Consider the following 17211-nt stretch of genomic DNA (forward strand, 5'->3'; position numbering starts at 1 on the left):
ACACAATGATTAGTCTTTACGGTGGTTGTGTTCCATTTGATATCCTTCTCCTATCACAGCAACTCACAAATCTTGCTGCTGTGTTTGCACATTGTTGTACTTCGCCCAGCAGATATGGGAGTTTTTTGTCATTGGTCATGTTTTCTAAATCTCCGTGTGTGGTTGTAATCTGTGGGAAGTATGTGTCTCTGATGTCTTGGTACAATGGACAGATGGTTAGGAAGTGTAGCTCGGTTTCCACTTCATTTAGTGTGCAGTGGGTGCATAGTCTGTCTTCTCTCGGGATACAGGTCTGCCTATGACGGTGCTCACTGAGTCTGTACCTAGTTAAGATTTTTCTTTGTTTTGGGTCGGTCACAGTGCTCAGGTATTCTGCCACTGTGTATTCTCTGTTTAGGGCCAGATAGCATTCTAGTTTACTCTGCATGCACTACATCCATTTGTTATGTGTGCGATGGCTTCTAGGTGTTGTTCAGAATCATGATGGTTTATACAGAGTGGAGTGTGGGTGTCGGGATACCAGATTGACAGATTGTACTTGGTTGGTGATACTTGCAGTCTTGCTTTGATGGTGAATTTTAAAACATCCTCAACCGCAACAAAAAATGGATTAAGAGGTGTATTAAGGAGAGTAAGGACAAATGTTTAATTAACTAAACTAAATCAACAATAACCCAAACAAATAAAACAAAGCCGTAGGGATGCTGCTGCAGACTGAAATGTCTCTCACCCTCCGTTGCTTAGTGCTTCTTGCTTCGATTACGTTCAACTCTGTAAACTTTACAAGTGGTTTACAATGTAAACTGTAAAGCACTTGAGGGGGGGGGGGGGGGACGACTAACTAAAGGAGGGGACCCATGTGGATCTCCCAGTTATTTTGGCCAGTCCATAATGTCAATCATTTGTGACGTACATGTATATGTATGACGTAAGGCTATACATTTGGGCAAGGTCTCAGTCTTATCCGAACCCCATCGACATCCATTGTGAAAATAAAGTTAAATATTTGAAAAAAGAACAGCTTCTCCACTGGCATCTTACAGTACCTCTACTTTAAGTGGGGCAGAAACATTGGGAACAGCAAGAACTGGAAGGAAGGCTACATAAAATAAGTTAACGGTCTGAAATGCCTGCTTGCACTTTGAATCCCAGACCCTATAAACTAGTCTTCGTCAGCGTTCCTTGGGCGGGGGTGCCAAGAGTTTTAGCCCCCCCCCCCCCCCACACACACACACACACACACACACACACACGTTCCAACTGCGCTGAGTGATCATAACTCATTCACAATGCATGTTCATCTCCCACACGCAAATCCAAATATATAGCATAATTGGCTAACTACAAGGGTAGCTCCACCACCAAAATCCTATTAGACACATGCTATCATTCCAATCCCAAATGTAATACTTTGAAGTTGTCCATGGAAAAGTGTTATTTCATGATTTACCTACGATATATTAGATATTACATAGAAAACAATAAATATATTGGGACCTAATATACTCCAACATTGCCCATTACCCACCACAGTAAATCTTTTGGTCCCAGTCAGCACAATTTATGGTACACTAATAAGACATAATACGGCGTGATTAGAAATAATGTGTTTGTTATTATTAGAAATTATTAGGTGCACCATAAATCGTACTGGGACCACTCTTTTTTAAATGTAAATGTGAAACAGGTACTGGTCATGTTTCATACTGAATGCCCTTAGATTTCCAACACACATTTTTATTATTGAGCGAAATGCAAATGTATTGGCACACAATAAAATAAAAAGTCAATTTTGTGGGCAAGTTGACGCTCTGTGAGGTGTTTTTCCATCAGGCCTTTTCGAAAATAGGAAGCACATTTTTCAGAAAGAAAATAAAAGAAACTAAAAGAAAAAAAATCATTTTCACCATATTGGACCTTTGTGGGGCTTCCTGTAGTCACGTTTGCACTCTCTAGTGAGTCTAGTCTGCACATACTGTACGTACGTTGAGTTCGCTCACTGCACTGTGCAGGATGGACTGTAGTAAAGTGTGTGTGTGTGTGTGTGTGTGTGTGTGTGTGTGTGTGTGTGTGTGTGTGTGTGTGTGTGTGTGTGTGTGTGTGTGTGTGTGTGTGTGTGTGTGTGTGTGTGTGTGTGTGTGTGTGTGTGTGTGTGTGTGTCTACAGTTTACAGTATTACAGTACCAAGCCTGTCTAACCACTGTGATACAGTACGTCACTACAACAGTTATTAACTAGCTCACATAATCATACACACATGTGAATTTGCATGGTTGTGTACACACCCACGGTGGATTGTGCAGTCCGGGTAGGGAAGGGTAGGGAATGAGGCATTACCCCAGGTGAAGGAGTTCAAGTATCTCGGGGTCTTGTTCACGAGTGAGGGGAGGACGGAGAAGGAGATCAGCCGGAGAATCGGAGCGGCAGGGGCGGTATTGCAGTCACTGTACCGCACTGTTGTGACGAAAAGAGAGTTGAGCCAGAAGGCAAAGCTCTCCGTCTACCGAGCAATCTTCGTTCCTACTCTCACCTATGGTCATGAAGTGTGGGTCATGACCGAAAGAATAAGGTCGCGAATTTGCACGGTTGTGTACACACTCTTGCAGTGCACACAACTCGCATGCACATAAAATCTCCATACGCACATGTCTACACTTCCAGGTACCCTTTAGGAAAAGGTCACTAGATTGGGAAAAACAATGTTTTAGCCACACGCATGCACACACGCACGCACGCAGACACCAGAACAACAACTAACCCAGAAGTGTCACAGGATATTTAACTGTGATATATGTCATTGGACAGCAGGGGTCCTGATTTAGCTGCCCTACTCATTCCCTATTAAAAATGAAGTGTTCCCCTTCTTGAGTTTTTTAGGGTATAAAGTTTATACCCTAAACTCATGTTGCTAGTCAGGAGGAGTTTGCCAGGACATAATGTAACAATACTTAAAGTGTAAGTATGTATTGTTAAATCTACCAGCCAAGCAGCCTATATGTTATGAGATGTCGAACTAACTGATGAAATGTCTTTTCTTCCAACGATAATTGGAACCTTGGGGAGCGTGGGGCGATCGGGGATTTGTAATGATTTATTTATTTTTTTAATAAAAACAATACTTACAGTGAGATACTGCTGGACATTTATGTGGTAGAATTAGAAAATACTTGCCAGCTCTCGATCCATTGCATTCTACTGAGACCAGTTTCAAAGGTAGAAACGACACTATATCCACCAAACACCATCTACAGGATTAAAAAAAATTCTTGGACCTTTTCCACCGTTGTTTTGTTACAGGGGAACAAGAGGTCCCTTTAACCTCACTTCCATTCTTTCAGTAGTTCTAAAAGTATTTCAATTAAAAGTTAACCACAGTTAAACGTTGTACTCAATCATCCTGTTGGACTCGCCCTGCTCTCTATCTTTTGCTTTTACCAACCGTCGCAATCGTCAACACGCCGCAAAATCCGCAAAAAGTGTACAAAATGTAACCAAATGTATCATTTACTCTATCATTTACAGCAGTGTGTGTGCCTCAATAGTAGGTGCAAACTGGTGTTATTTGACAGATCAACAGTAGTTACCATCTATCTACTTGTTATTCGTGTGTGCTTTGGAGCAGTAAAGGTCACCCAGTGTGAAATGTTTCAGACCCTGAGGTGGTTCTGTGTGACCTACAGGCAGCATGAGCCCTTTACTCTCTGCTAGCTTTCTCTCTGCTATCACAGAGCCTCCCCTGGGCCAGAGTTACAGTACTCAGAGTCACAACACAACACATAGCCTCCCCTGGTGTCTCAATTATAGCTAAAGCTCGCAAGGTCAGTCGGCTATATTTCCGGCCCGAGACAATATTGTTTTACAAACTATTTTCATTGATTGACCTCTTCCGTTAACGCTGTGCCCGTTAGAATTAAATTGAAGTAAAACATTTGGGTAAAGCTGGATTAATTAGTGAGTAGTACATCTGGAGTAATGCAACATATTTGAAGTCATTAAATGCCTGTTTTATACACACATGCACTGGAAATATATCGATTTTAAAATGCATTGCGATGCAGATGTGGATGATTCGATGCGGTGACATTATGTGGTCGATTAAAGCCTTCTAACGTATTGTTGATTTACCAGTTACTTCCGAAGACGATGTTGCATTGAACTAGTGCCTTATGTTAAGCATCATTGTCTCTCAAGGACTGTAGTGATTACAGTTTTCAAATCCGACAATCTGGGAACATTTCTCAGTCAAATCATCTGTGGCGTTGACAGGGAAGTACAGCCGGTCTACACGCTCACAACAAGCCGGGATGTGAGCGTGTAGGTCTGCTATGTCGTCGAGCAGAAAAGGTCATACTTTACCTCTAGTCACCCTGGCCGCCGCCTCCTAGCGGTATAGCTACAGTACTCATCCTGCAGCTGCTGTGTGAAAACCTTATTTGTGTATACACTGTATAGGCAGCACAGTTGTAGGACTTGATTTTGAGGACTGAACATTTTCAAAATAACTATGCTGGACGTATACCACTTATTTATTTTTGGTTTAATTTGATGTTAAGGAATGTTTGAAGGGACGTGATTATTATGCACATCACATGAATGCACTTTATACAAGAAAAGGGCCTTCTTCACCACATGTATTTGGCTGCCTGTATGTATTAATTAGCTGATGAAAAGGTACACATTAGCAACTATTCAATCTGTATACTGTATCTCTAGATCCCTGTGGGTGACGTTGATGTGTAAATGTGTAAAGTATCCCACAGGAATATACCAGATGATTATTACTTACTATTACTGTCACACACGCATTTCTTCACTTAATGGGTGATCCTTAATGTATGTACCCCTTGTCAATGGAAACACTTACAGATATTTATGAGGAAGATAGATGTTGATATAGAAATGCATCACAGCTATTCCACACAAACAGATATACAGTAGAAATTACTATTCAGGAAGAGAGATGTTGATATAGAAATGCATCACAGCTAGTCCACACAAACAGATATACAGTAGAAATTACTATTCATGTTTGATGCAAGTCAGCACTTAAGAAAGACTAAACTAAGGCTTACAGAATTCTGTAAGCGAGCACGGCGCACGCACGCGCACACACACGCACACACACACACACACACACACACACACACACACACACACACACACACACACACACTTATAATTCACTACTACTGGTGGAAGTAAAAGCTTTTTCAGACAGCCCCTTTCAAGGTTGTACTTTGACTCAAATTGTCTGTCTGTCTGTCTGTCTGTCTGTCTGTCCTTCCGTCTGTCCATCCTTGTTTTCCTTCCTGTCTTCCTTCCTTCCTTCCTTAAATCTGCATACAAACAGCATAGCATTATGCTGAATAAGACCTTACTGTAACCTGGATAGTGCATAACAAGCACTGTATTCCTCATACTGTGTCTTGATAAGGAGAAGACTGATACCGGTGATCTTGTCTTTGGATATTGTTTGTCATACTATTTCAAAACAATGTTGGTCAATGATCTTTCACCAAGGACGGTGAAGTTAGTTCATTTATTTTGCTTGTATAGTTGTAGGAGTAGAATGCCTGATGGACACCCTATAGCTTGTCCTTGGGTCGATTTGGTCCCATCGTATTCTATTGTGCTGCTGACTAGAGCAGAGTGTGCTCTGACTAGTTTTGTATAGTGGTAGGAGTAGAATGCCGATGGACACCCGCCTAGCTTGTCCTTGGGTCAGTTTCATACAAATGAAAAGAAACGTGGCAGCAACCTCTAAGGGGTCATTCCGAACTCTCCGCGGTTGTAGCTTTTTGCTGCGTCGTGAATATCAACTGTGTTGACAAGCACCATAGAAAGAAACCCATCAATCCAGGCTGGCAAAGTGCCGATCTGTTGCAAATGTACCGAAATGCCCCACACAATGTATCAAGCCACTTCTGAGTTAATAGGTGGTTTTCTGCACTACCTGTCCCTCTGTATTTAAGCCACGTCATGGAACCATGACCGTGTATAGAAGTCCCAATTTCTTTTTTAATGAAGTCTCCAGTGAAACTATAGTGTGGCTGTTTGAAGAAGATCTTTTAAGATGATGAAGCATTGTCTCTCTGTCAATGCCTGATGGGAATTGGCCTATTTCAGTCTGCCAAGTGGACATGAATATATTTATTTCACAGTCTTTCTCTCTCCCTCTCCCTCCAAATTGTTACACACCAAACCCACCAAAGCAGAGCCATGCACACCCGCTTTATTACGCCCACGGGTTTGTGAGCCACTCTTCTCTCGCCAACCCCAGCCACAGTGTCCTCAGCCTACATACAATGTATCTTTAAAAAAAAAATCTATACAGTTACTGTAGTAACTGTTACTGTAGTAACTGTACCATAGCATTTTTTTATGTTTTTGAGTGGTGCAACCACTCCAAGGAACAGCAATGTCCGTGTTCACCTATGTGACGTTAACCTACCTATGTGACTATGAGCACCAATATGACTGAGTACCAGTAGGGGCGCTGTTGTGTCAGAAACAGAGAGAGAGAAAGATAGTGCTGCACTGTTGCCTGCTAATGAGAGAGAGAGAGAGAGAGAGAGGAGGGGTCGAGCAGACAGTCGAGGACAACTCGACTGTCTGTCATTTTTTTTTTCTCATCACCTCATCTTATCTGTCGGACCAGACACGATTTATTTTAATCTAAATTAATGTAGTGCAAAAATGTATCACAAAAAGAGAATACGATGACAGTCACACAGAAAGTGATTTAAATGTCACCTTGTGGCTGTAGCTCTCTTTGCTCTGATGCTGTGAGACTGCAGATTCAGCATTATTATTCTTTCTCCATCACTGCATGCTGCTTGACGTTATTAACCTTTTGAGGGAGGGACGGGTGTCACAAATGATCAGCATCCAGTATAATAAGCACTAGGATACTTGCATTGGATAGCTGCTGTTTGTGAGCTTGTGGATCTTGTTGACTTGTTTTTCCCCCACAAGATATTGCCTATTATGACGTGTCCAGAATAGGGATGCTAGAAACCAGTGTTGATTTCGTCGACTAATACTATGACGAAAAATGTTTGTCGACTACCTTTTTTCATTGACGAAAACTAAATGGAAACTAAATGAAGCTATGATGACTAAAACTAAGACTAAATATATTGACAATTTCGTCAACAAATAAAAACTAGACCAAAATGTTAGGAAGGGACTAGTGGACGAGAGATCCAGTACAAGTCATTTTACACTTGCGACGCGTTGTGAGCTTGTGGATCGGCTATGTTCAGCAAGTGTAAAATCAGCCATTACGACGACATCAAGGCCCGCCAAAACTCATTTTAGTCGACTAAATCAACTATAGATTTAGTAGACTAAAATCTTATGATAGTTAGTTGACTACAACTAGACTAACACTAAGACATTCCAGGTGACTAAAATGTGACTATTCAAGAGACTATGACTAAAACTAAAATCTAAATGTACTGCTAGAAACTAACATTACTTGTAGGGTTGTACCCCCCCCCCCCCCCCCCCGCCGGGCATGCAGAGTCCACTTCTCACCCTCCATATATATCATGTCTGGCTGACACTGTGAGGAGCCGTACATATACGACTGTAAAGTACATGGGCAGTGCCAATGATGTGCGCTAGCAGTCACTCGGCCCAAATGCAGCCCGGAATCACACCTATATAGCGGGGATCATGGAAGTAGATCACTCTCTCTTAGGCTACTACAGTACAATTGACTGGGAGGATGCAGAGGAATGTACAGTGCAGTGGCCTCGGGACTGAAACAGTGAATTGTGACTCTATCTGGCGTCTCCTCCACACCCCACTGGTTCTTCATTAGTGCTGTAAGTGGTGACCGAGGTCAGGTCACGAAAAGCAGCAGAGTGGAGGAGAAGAGAGAAAAAGAAGCCAAAGTAAATGAGAGCAGTGAAAAGAAAAAGCCACAAGCATGCCACATAGTGGCCATGTGGTGATTCAGTGCTTCCACTGAACAGTTTATTGTAAAACAATAAATTGTGCCCTTGAGTTATTGTTGTAGTATCAACAACCTTTTATTATGCTTGTCTGTGTTTATTTTGATCTCTGTCTTCACCACCAGCCAATAGAGCCTCTATGCTACCATGTCAAACAGAGTGTTATGGCACTTTTTTTTAATGATATAAAACGGGATCACTAAAATCTAAATCTAAATTGTATTAATGTTTTTGCTTGGCCATGCCTTCTTCAGCGCTCCTAGACATAGTTTTGTGCATGCAGCGCACTGCCGTTCACTTCCTTGTTTACGGCCCGGCTATACTGTCTCCTTTTTTTTACTTTTTATCAAAACGGCAATGTTCTGTCCTCATTTCTGACGTAGCCAAGCATCTCGTTTGGAATATAAACAAAACACTTCTAGAGAGAGATCAGATGTGACAGCACAAGGTAGTAACGGTAGTTTGGGGGGTAATGGAAGGCGGGGCTTTTCAGAGTAAACTCTGCCTCATCTGCTGGGCAGTGGGCACTAGCGCCTTTATTTTTGAAAGATTCCGGCACACTGGAAGTGTTATGTAAAAGTATAAAGTATCCTTACAATACTGCAATATAGAAATACTCTCTTACAATGAAATGTCCGGAATTCAAAATTTACTTGAGTAATAGTACAAAGGTATTGGTATCAAAATGTGTAATATCTAAAACTACTAATTATGCACAATGTCCCCTTTCACAAGTCTTCAAATATATATTTTTATCTCATCAGATAAAATGGGGGGGAACATTTTGGATGACATCCCAACCGGAAATTACATCGAATGTTGCCCAACAGGCGCTCCCAGCCTGTGGAGCGATGCGATCGTTTATGATATCAATAAAGTTTGGTTCTGTGATTAATCTCCGTCCTGAGTGTCGAGCGCTACTATTTGATGGGACGGAGAACTCCGTTTATGTCGCTCAGGGTGTTAAATAATTGTACTTACCGGTAGTTACTTTACACCACTGCAAAGCGGTTTCTATTGGCTCTGAAAACCATACACCTTTTTTTCAGTGACCTTGCCACACAAACGTATGCATTCAACCCATTTCAACCGGGAACCCCTATTTGTGCGTCCGTGCGTGCGTGCGTGTGCGTGCGTGTCATGGTGTGATCGGATTTGTGATTGAATCTCTGTGTAAGAGGGCAGTGAAGGAGGTCTCTGCCTTTCGTCTCGCTCCCCGCCTCTCTTCCATGATAAATGATTCACAATGCAATATAAGCTTTATGGAGATTCTGGTCCTGCTTTAATCTTAAAGGTTACATCAGATTCATGTCAGCCACACAGGAATAGAAGCTGTTGCAGTGCACGGACTAGGCCGGGGCATTTTTAAGGCCTGGCTATTAGGATCTCTCTCTCTCTCTCTCACACACGCACGCACACGCTCATACTGTCTGTGTGTGTGTGTGTGTGTGTGTGTGTGTGTGTGTGTGTGTGTGATGCAGTGTTGCCAACTCTGGTTCTTCTCTCAAGTCATCTCAGACAGCGGCTCCGTCAACCTGCCAGCAGCGTTCCGATTGAACTGCAGTGCTCTCTGATCTATTTGTTTTAGGAAGATATGTGAAAACCCTGTTACAGTAGTCCAGTCTACTGAAGTGTCTTTTCTTTTTACCAGCTGCTGTGCAATTCTCCATATGCAGACCGCGGCCATCTTACCATATAAGTTAATGGCAAGGTGCAGAAAAGTCCTATCTGATTGTATTAAACAACGTCAAACTCAACGTCAAACTCAACCACCAATAGTTCCGCCTTAGAGAATGTTGGTTTCTGCGCTGAAACTGACACAGGCAGTTATAGCTGACCCCCGCAGATAATAATAATAATAATAATGCAGCTGGTACAGTAATTACTTGATTTAATCAATTTGGGCTTGTTTTTTTTAATCCTTGATGTTATCTCATCCACTAACATGGGAGAGAACATTTTGGATGACATCCCAACCGGAAATTACATCTAATGTTGCCCAACAGGCGCTCCCAGCCTGTGGAGCGATGCGATCGGTTATGATATCAATAAAGTTTGGTGCTGTGATTAATCTCCGTCCTGAGTGTTGAGCGTTACTATATTTGATGGGACGGAGAACTCCGTTTATGCCGCTCAAGGTGTTAAATAATTGTACTTTTTTAAAACTGTTATTGTACTTATGTATTGGATGTATTAGTATTTGTATGTAAAGGATTGTTTTAGTATAGGTATTTTGTAAAGGATTGTTTTAGGTGGAGGTATAGAACTTTAGAAAGGCCTAACCAGGGACTGGTGTTGCAAATTAGCCTTGGCTACAAACCCATATACATTTCAACGGTCTCATGATTTTACAACTTGATACATTGTTTTTTGTATTGTCCCTGTCAAATAAACGTATAAATAAATAAATAAAATGTATTCTTAATGGAGTACGTAGTTCACCCAATTACAATTACACATGCCGTGAAGCCTTGAATTCATGGAGATTTTTTCATTTTTTTTGTCACATTCCCAATAGTTTGACTGGGTGGAGCTGCTCAGTAGGAGACTCTACCAGAGTAGCTAATGGTCATCAATGGTGTGATTAATAGAAAATAAGTCATTCGTCGACGTCCGCTACTTCAGGTTTCCTGCCATCTTTCATGAATATTCGTAATGGTGCTGCACAGTGGTGCTGGTTACAGTTACACCAATGCTGCACTGAGAACTAGGAATAGCCTAATAACAGTGACATTTTGCCCCTGTCTGTTAATAGCCTAATAACAGTGACATTTTGCCCCTGTCTGTTAATAGCCTAATAAGAGTGACATTTTGCCCCTGTCTGTTAATAGCCTAATAAGACTAAAGAGTAACATTTTGCCCCTGTCTGTGTTAAGTAGATGTCATTGAAGACAGTTTATAATGTCGGTGCTTTGTGGTGTTCTGACTGAAAGATCAAAGAAGTTTTGGGCTTTTTGGGCCTTTATTAGTGAAGACAGACAGGAAAGAGAGAGAGGGAGAGATGCAGCAAAAGTCAGGCCAGAGCCTATACAGTATGTGGCATGTGCCCGCCACCCGGACCACTTGGCCGGCGGGCGCACGTTTATTTTGCCATACTCTGAAGAAGGCAACTTGTTGCCGAAACGTTTCTTTCCTTTCTTAATCAAAGTTTTATCTCCTGCGGTCAGCACCTCCCCACTACTGGTGTGCGCTCCTACCTCCTTTTGTTTGTGCCATTGACTTGAATGCCACATGACGTCAGCCGCTTGGCTTTGGGAGGATCGATGACCACCATGTCTCTCTTGTTTTTACTTGGTTTTGACACCATTGCTATCCGCTTATCTTCTGACCGTCTGTCTTCCACAGGTCCAGCTGCTGAAGGACCAGCTGAGTGCGGAGGCCACGGCCCGCCTGGAGGCCCAGGCGCGGACCCACCAGCTGCTGCTTCAGAACAAGGACCTGCTGCAGCACATCTCCCTGCTGGTCAAGCAGCTCCAGGAGCTGGAGGTCAAGTTCGCTGGACCCAACTCTAGTGAGTGCGGCTGCACAACATGGTGCACACACACACACACACACATACAGGCGTGTGCATGTATGTACACGCCAGCATGCATGCGTCAAGCACACATGTGTACACTGTACGTCAGTGGTTCCCAAACGTTTCAGGTGGAGACCCAAAAGAGAGATTAGACGTTTGCCCCCGGGGACCCAAACTAGTTAAAATAGCAGATCTACAAGCTCACAACGCGGTGCAAAGCATTTGTTTTCTAATTTATGAAATTTAAATATTTAAATTTAATATACATTTATATTTAATATGAAATATTTATTCAAAAAAATGACTTTTTGTTGGTATTAATTCATGAAAACATTAATAATAATAATTTAAAATGAAATGTAGCCAGGAAACAAAAAACTAAGGGACCCATACAAATGTGTCCGCGGACCATAAACAGGTCCCGACCCACTGTTTGGCTAACAGTGCTGCACATGCCAAAATGTCAAAATAAAATATGTCCAAATATAACATTATATTAACGTTTTGTGGAGAGGACTCGATTGCAGATGAACAAAGCAGGCTGAGCAGGTTAAAATTAAGTATTTTAGGTTTTTTTATTTTTTTATTTTTTCATTACTTTGCAAATGGAAGAAGAAGAAGCCAGAAGCAAACAATTAAAGGAAAAAAGAAAAGTAGCCCATAAAACGAAAGGGAACAAGAAATAGAACAATAAAGAAAAATACAAAGAAAAGTACATGAGTCAGCTCTGTTCACATTTGCCACAGTGCCCCCACTGTGTAGCTGTCAAATAGGTAGCTGTCTCTATTTTGTCAATAAGTCTGAAAGAGAGCGTTTGCAGAGCTGCTACGTGAGCAAGTTGAGTTTCAAGGAGTTCTCCACACAGACAATACAATACAAAATAAAGTATTTAAGAAAAGTTAAAGGTGCACGAACAAGGCTTTCACAACAAAGAGTCTAACAGAAAGGAGCGAGCAAACAAAAGTTCCAAAGGGTGCAAAAAAAGGTCGGAACACACGGAATGCGGGTAGAATGGAATCTTGAGTCGGAACCTCAGGCAATCACATACAGTACGAGTACAGGGTCTAGAGACCACAAGGTAACCCTGCTTTGGCAGAGACAATAGAGCGGCGAAGTCCTAACGTCACTCGCTTCTTCTTCCTCAAATGTCCCACTCAGTATCGAGTAGCCACGCCCGTGTCTCTGGTCCCACGTGGAAGAGGCCGGCCTCCGAAGGAGGTCTGTACAGGGGGCAGGTGTTAACTATGTGCTCGGCAGACCGCTCAGGCTCGCCACACTCACATGCTGCACTGTCCGCCAAGCCCCACTCGCTCATCCCATGGTTCACGGAAGTAATTTCTCCATGGAGAATAACATCTTAAAATCGTCTTATATAAGAATTGTGGTCCAAAAATAAACAAACTGTCTCGGCCGAAATTGTCAGGGAGGTGTCTCTGTATCGTTTACGAGTTACGACCGTCAGTTAGTCAGTCAAATTTGATACAGTTTGTTTCTAGAGAAAATGTAACTAATTCAGCAGCAGAAACATTAAAATCAGTTGATTCTTCATATCCATATACAAATACACAAGACAGAAACACGAGTGTATATCCAACTATCTACAGTATCTACATATCTTATCTATATCGTTTATATATTTTATATTTACAATTGCGAAAGTGTCACTTTCCGCTGTGGTGTTTGGCATGAGTGCTCTGTCACCACTCTGTCCATCCATCCATCCATCTTCAACCGCTTATCCGTAGAGCAACAGCTCCACCAGTGTGCTCCAGACTTCCCTCTCCAGAGCAACATTAGTGACTTCCTCCTGGGGGATTCCGAGACGTTCCAAGGCCAGTGAGTCGATGTGTTTCCTCCAACTGCGCCTTGGTCTGCCCCGGGGTCTCCTCCCAGTGGGACGTGCATCGAGGACCTCCCTATCTCTAAGGGAGATGCCAGCCACCCGTCGAAGAAAACTAATTTCGGCAGCTTGTATTCGCGACCTTATTCTTTCGGTCATGACCCACACTCCATGACCATAGGTGAGAGTAGGAACGAAGATTGCTCGGTAGACGGAGAGCTTTGACTTCTGGCTTCTGCCTTCTGTCACCACTCTGTTCCCTTTGTAAAGTGCTTTTTTTTTTCTTTAAGCCTTACATAGTATTTTACAGTCTTGAAATGCCTTTACAGTAGCATTTCACGCCCTCTCAGTATGGTGCATGTCAGTGCCTAGTGGGCTGCTGCTGAGAGATAGACCTCACGCTGGTTATAATATCCTGGTTCAATACTTTGTCCCTGGGAGGCTTTTTACCTTCTCCTTCCTCTGAGCTCACAGACTGCAGTGATTTTCAACCTTCTTCATTGCAAGGGCCCCACAGTTTGATATAATACTATACTGTACCATGTTAGGGTAGTGTGTGTCACTAACTATGTCACTTATTGAAGGCCACCAATGGCCGAAACGCCATGAACCTGTGTAAAATGACAGTGTTTTTCTTTTTATAATAAAAACTAAACACAGTGGAGCAGAGCCACCACTGTCCTTGACTTAGTTGACTTATTCCTGACCTGTAGGCTCCTGTAGGACCACAATCACACCCCGCCATCGGACTCTGTCTTGGGACAGTTTTCTTCTGCCCACATACAATAGTCCGGTTGTGTTTTGGCTGTGGATTCCAGTCCAGTGCTACTGCTTGCCTAAGTGATGTTATCACCTGGTTTTTGGAGGGTGTGTCCAATCCACCCCCATTTCCACCGTCTCTTCCTCACCACTGTCCTGCACTGCCAGAAATGATTCATTGCAGATGATTATTGCTTTGAAATTGCCTTCTGAATATCACACTTTATTTTTGTTTTTTTACGTTGGTGGCAGGCATTATGAAATGCATTCACTCACAGTCCCCAGTAATCCATCTTATTCCTATCACAGTCAGTCTAGTTTTCTCCTATACGACTACAAATGTCTTGTCCCACCATGTGGCTGTAAAAGTGAACCACTTGATCTCATCCATATTCTGTGGCAGACATTCAAGCATCAACATTTTGGGGAAGACATTTGGTGTGGACGGGGAAAGAAAGTAGAAAACCTATAGAGCCCGGGGGAGACCCCTGTCAACGAAGCACTGTATAGGGTTTGATGGTTAGACTGAATGGATGTGTTCTGCTCTCCATATTGACACTTAACAATATATCTTGTTCCTACGAGAGCAGTAATGGATCCCCTACTGTATACTTGGGTCTTTACTGGTGAATTCAAATAAAGTGCAATGGCTGGTTGAGATCCTGATGGAATGTCAACGTGTAAAATAAAATGTGATGTCTTCCTGTTGGTTTCCTCCCTACCTCCCTCTTTTGCCCATTCCTCCTGGTCTCTCTCTCTCTCTCTCTCTCTCTCTCTCTCTCTCTCTCCTCTGCCTCTCTCCTCTTCTCATCCACAGTGGGGTCCCAGGACAGCCTCCTGGAGATCACCTTCCGCTCCACCGTGCTCCCGGTGCTGTGCGAGCCCACCACTCCCAGGCCCTCGGAGACCCCCCTGAACCTTCCCATCCTGGGCGACGGGACCAGCAGCGTCTTCTCCTCATCCGGCGGGCCGCTGGGAAGCCCCATAGGTAGGGACCAGTGTCTTCTCAAGCTGGAGTGTTTCCGCTTCCTCCCGGGACCCCCCGGGCCTCTCCCCACGCTGCCGCCTACGCCCCCGCTGAGGGGCGACCGGTCGGGGGGCAGAGGTCTTTGGGGGGTCTCCGAGGGCAAAGCGATGTCCCCGCCAGCCACCGGCGATGGCGGCAAGTCTCCGCCGGGCATCCTGGACTTTGCCAGGTTCCGCGAGTCGGGGATCGCCTCGGAATACGAGTCCACCACGGACGATAGCGATGACAGGGAGGATGAGGAGGAGGAGGACAGGGGTGACGAGGGGGGGCAGGAGATGGAGATCTATGGCTGGGGGACGGATGAGGAGACACTGAGACTGCTCAATGTTCTCAACAGCCGGGTGCGTCCCGACTGCTTGGGGGATGAGATAGCGGTGTAAGACTTCAACCCTGTTCCCCCAAACTAGCACTAAGAGGTGACATTGTGCACTAACTGCTGCCTCTCAACCCCCAAACGTCCTTGGGAACAACGGAGGTGCAGAGAATTCTGACCACGACACGGGGAAATGTGTATGTTATACAATAATATAACATTACGTTTGCATCATTGTCAGTTCAGAGCCTTTAACCATATCTTATCAATTAATGCCCTGTACATTGTTTATCCTTTATTTATTTAGACTAGGCACCGTTACACTCAAACGTGGATAATCTTAGTTCCAAGACAGCTTCGGGAAACCATGTCGCAGACTAACCTCTGTCTGACGCGCACACATAATGAAGTCCCTCTCACTGTCTTGAACACACATACATAGTGTCTCAGGAGAAGATTGTTTGCATTCTAGCTCTACACATACTTATGTCTAGCTCAGTTGATATCACTCTTTCTCTCTTTGTATTTCTAGCTCAGTTTATATGACTCTTTCTCTCGTTTTCCTTTCCTTTACTTCACACAAACGCTTACACCGTAGATTGCTCAGTATGAATTCATCCATATGTACTGTATGTGAGAGTTACGGGTCAATCTTGTTCCATCTGTATCCTCTGAGTTAACACTTTTTCTCTCCCTCTGTTTTTCCTCACACTCCCAGTCTCCCTCACATGCATTTATGTGTACACACACACACACACACACACACACACACACACACACACACACACACACACACACACACACACACACACACACACACACACACACACACACACACACACACACACGCCTGGTTAATCAGTGTGGAGACTATGCCGTTGTGACTGCCCCCGCCCTACAGTGCGTACAGTAGATATTTTCTGTCTCTCTTCTTGCAGGTGTACACGGTATGTAGAAAATGCCTTGCAAACAGACTCAAAGGCGAACTTTGAAATGGTGAATTCTGGTGTTTTTAATGATGTTTTCTTTGCCAATGTCCGTTGAGCTCTCCTGGAATAGCTTTCCCCGCAGATACCATCACTCAGATTAACGACCTCCAGCTGCAAATTAACACGCTAGTTGTTTGAGGCTTACAGAGAATCACATTAATTCAATTGAGGAATGGCAGCTGGACAGTCTTACCCCATACTGTGACTAAATATCTTAATGTCAAGGCTTTGCGCCACGTCTCTTCAAACAGTTATGTGTGTGTACTCACTCACTCAAGTCCTTCACTTTGTGTAATTCAAGAGGATGCCTTCAGTGGAGATAAAGACTGTCAGTCGTGCGAGAAGCCTCATGCCTGTTTAATTCTCAATTGCATGACACCTGCACACAACTAAGTACAACTGAAGTGTGACCCACAGAGACCCGTTCCACCACGAATGACACTAGAAAATAATACCTTGCCTGTTCTTGCCTGGGGAGCCTTTTTTTGTTTTGCCACTTCTGAGGCCAAATTATCATATCCACCTGTATCTCAGAAAGTTGAACTTTTGTTGTTCTTGTTCTGTGAAGCCGTGGCAGAGTTCTGTCCTCATTTAACTCGACAGCAGAGGCGTGCGTCTGTATGCGTTAACTCTTTTCATTCCTCGTCTCGTATACCCTGCTCTTTAATTTATGCAAAGTCTGGATTAAGCAGATCTCGAGGAACGCCGTTTGATAGTTTTCAACCGGCGTAAACAAATCCCTAGTCTCCACGTGTCGGAACAGTGGCTCACAGATGACAGTCTGAAAAGTGGCCTCTTTTGTTAA

General features: G+C 43.4%; 1 protein-coding gene across 3 annotated transcripts in view; it reads left to right on the forward strand.

Moving 5' to 3' along the window:
- Nucleotides 1-17211, forward strand: part of nos1apa (nitric oxide synthase 1 (neuronal) adaptor protein a) — a 210436-nt gene that overhangs the window by 156210 nt on the left and 37015 nt on the right. For all 3 annotated transcript variants that reach the window (XM_083767702.1, XM_083767703.1, XM_083767704.1), the window contains 2 exons: nt 11307-11472; nt 14895-15065. In XM_083767702.1, the coding sequence (XP_083623828.1) occupies nt 11307-11472; nt 14895-15065 (337 nt within the window). The remainder of the gene's footprint in view (nt 1-11306; nt 11473-14894; nt 15066-17211) is intronic.

The sequence above is a fragment of the Protomyctophum parallelum genome (assembly GCF_964188405.1).
Source record: "Protomyctophum parallelum genome assembly, chromosome: 6".
In the NCBI taxonomy this organism is placed as follows: domain Eukaryota; kingdom Metazoa; phylum Chordata; class Actinopteri; order Myctophiformes; family Myctophidae; genus Protomyctophum; species Protomyctophum parallelum.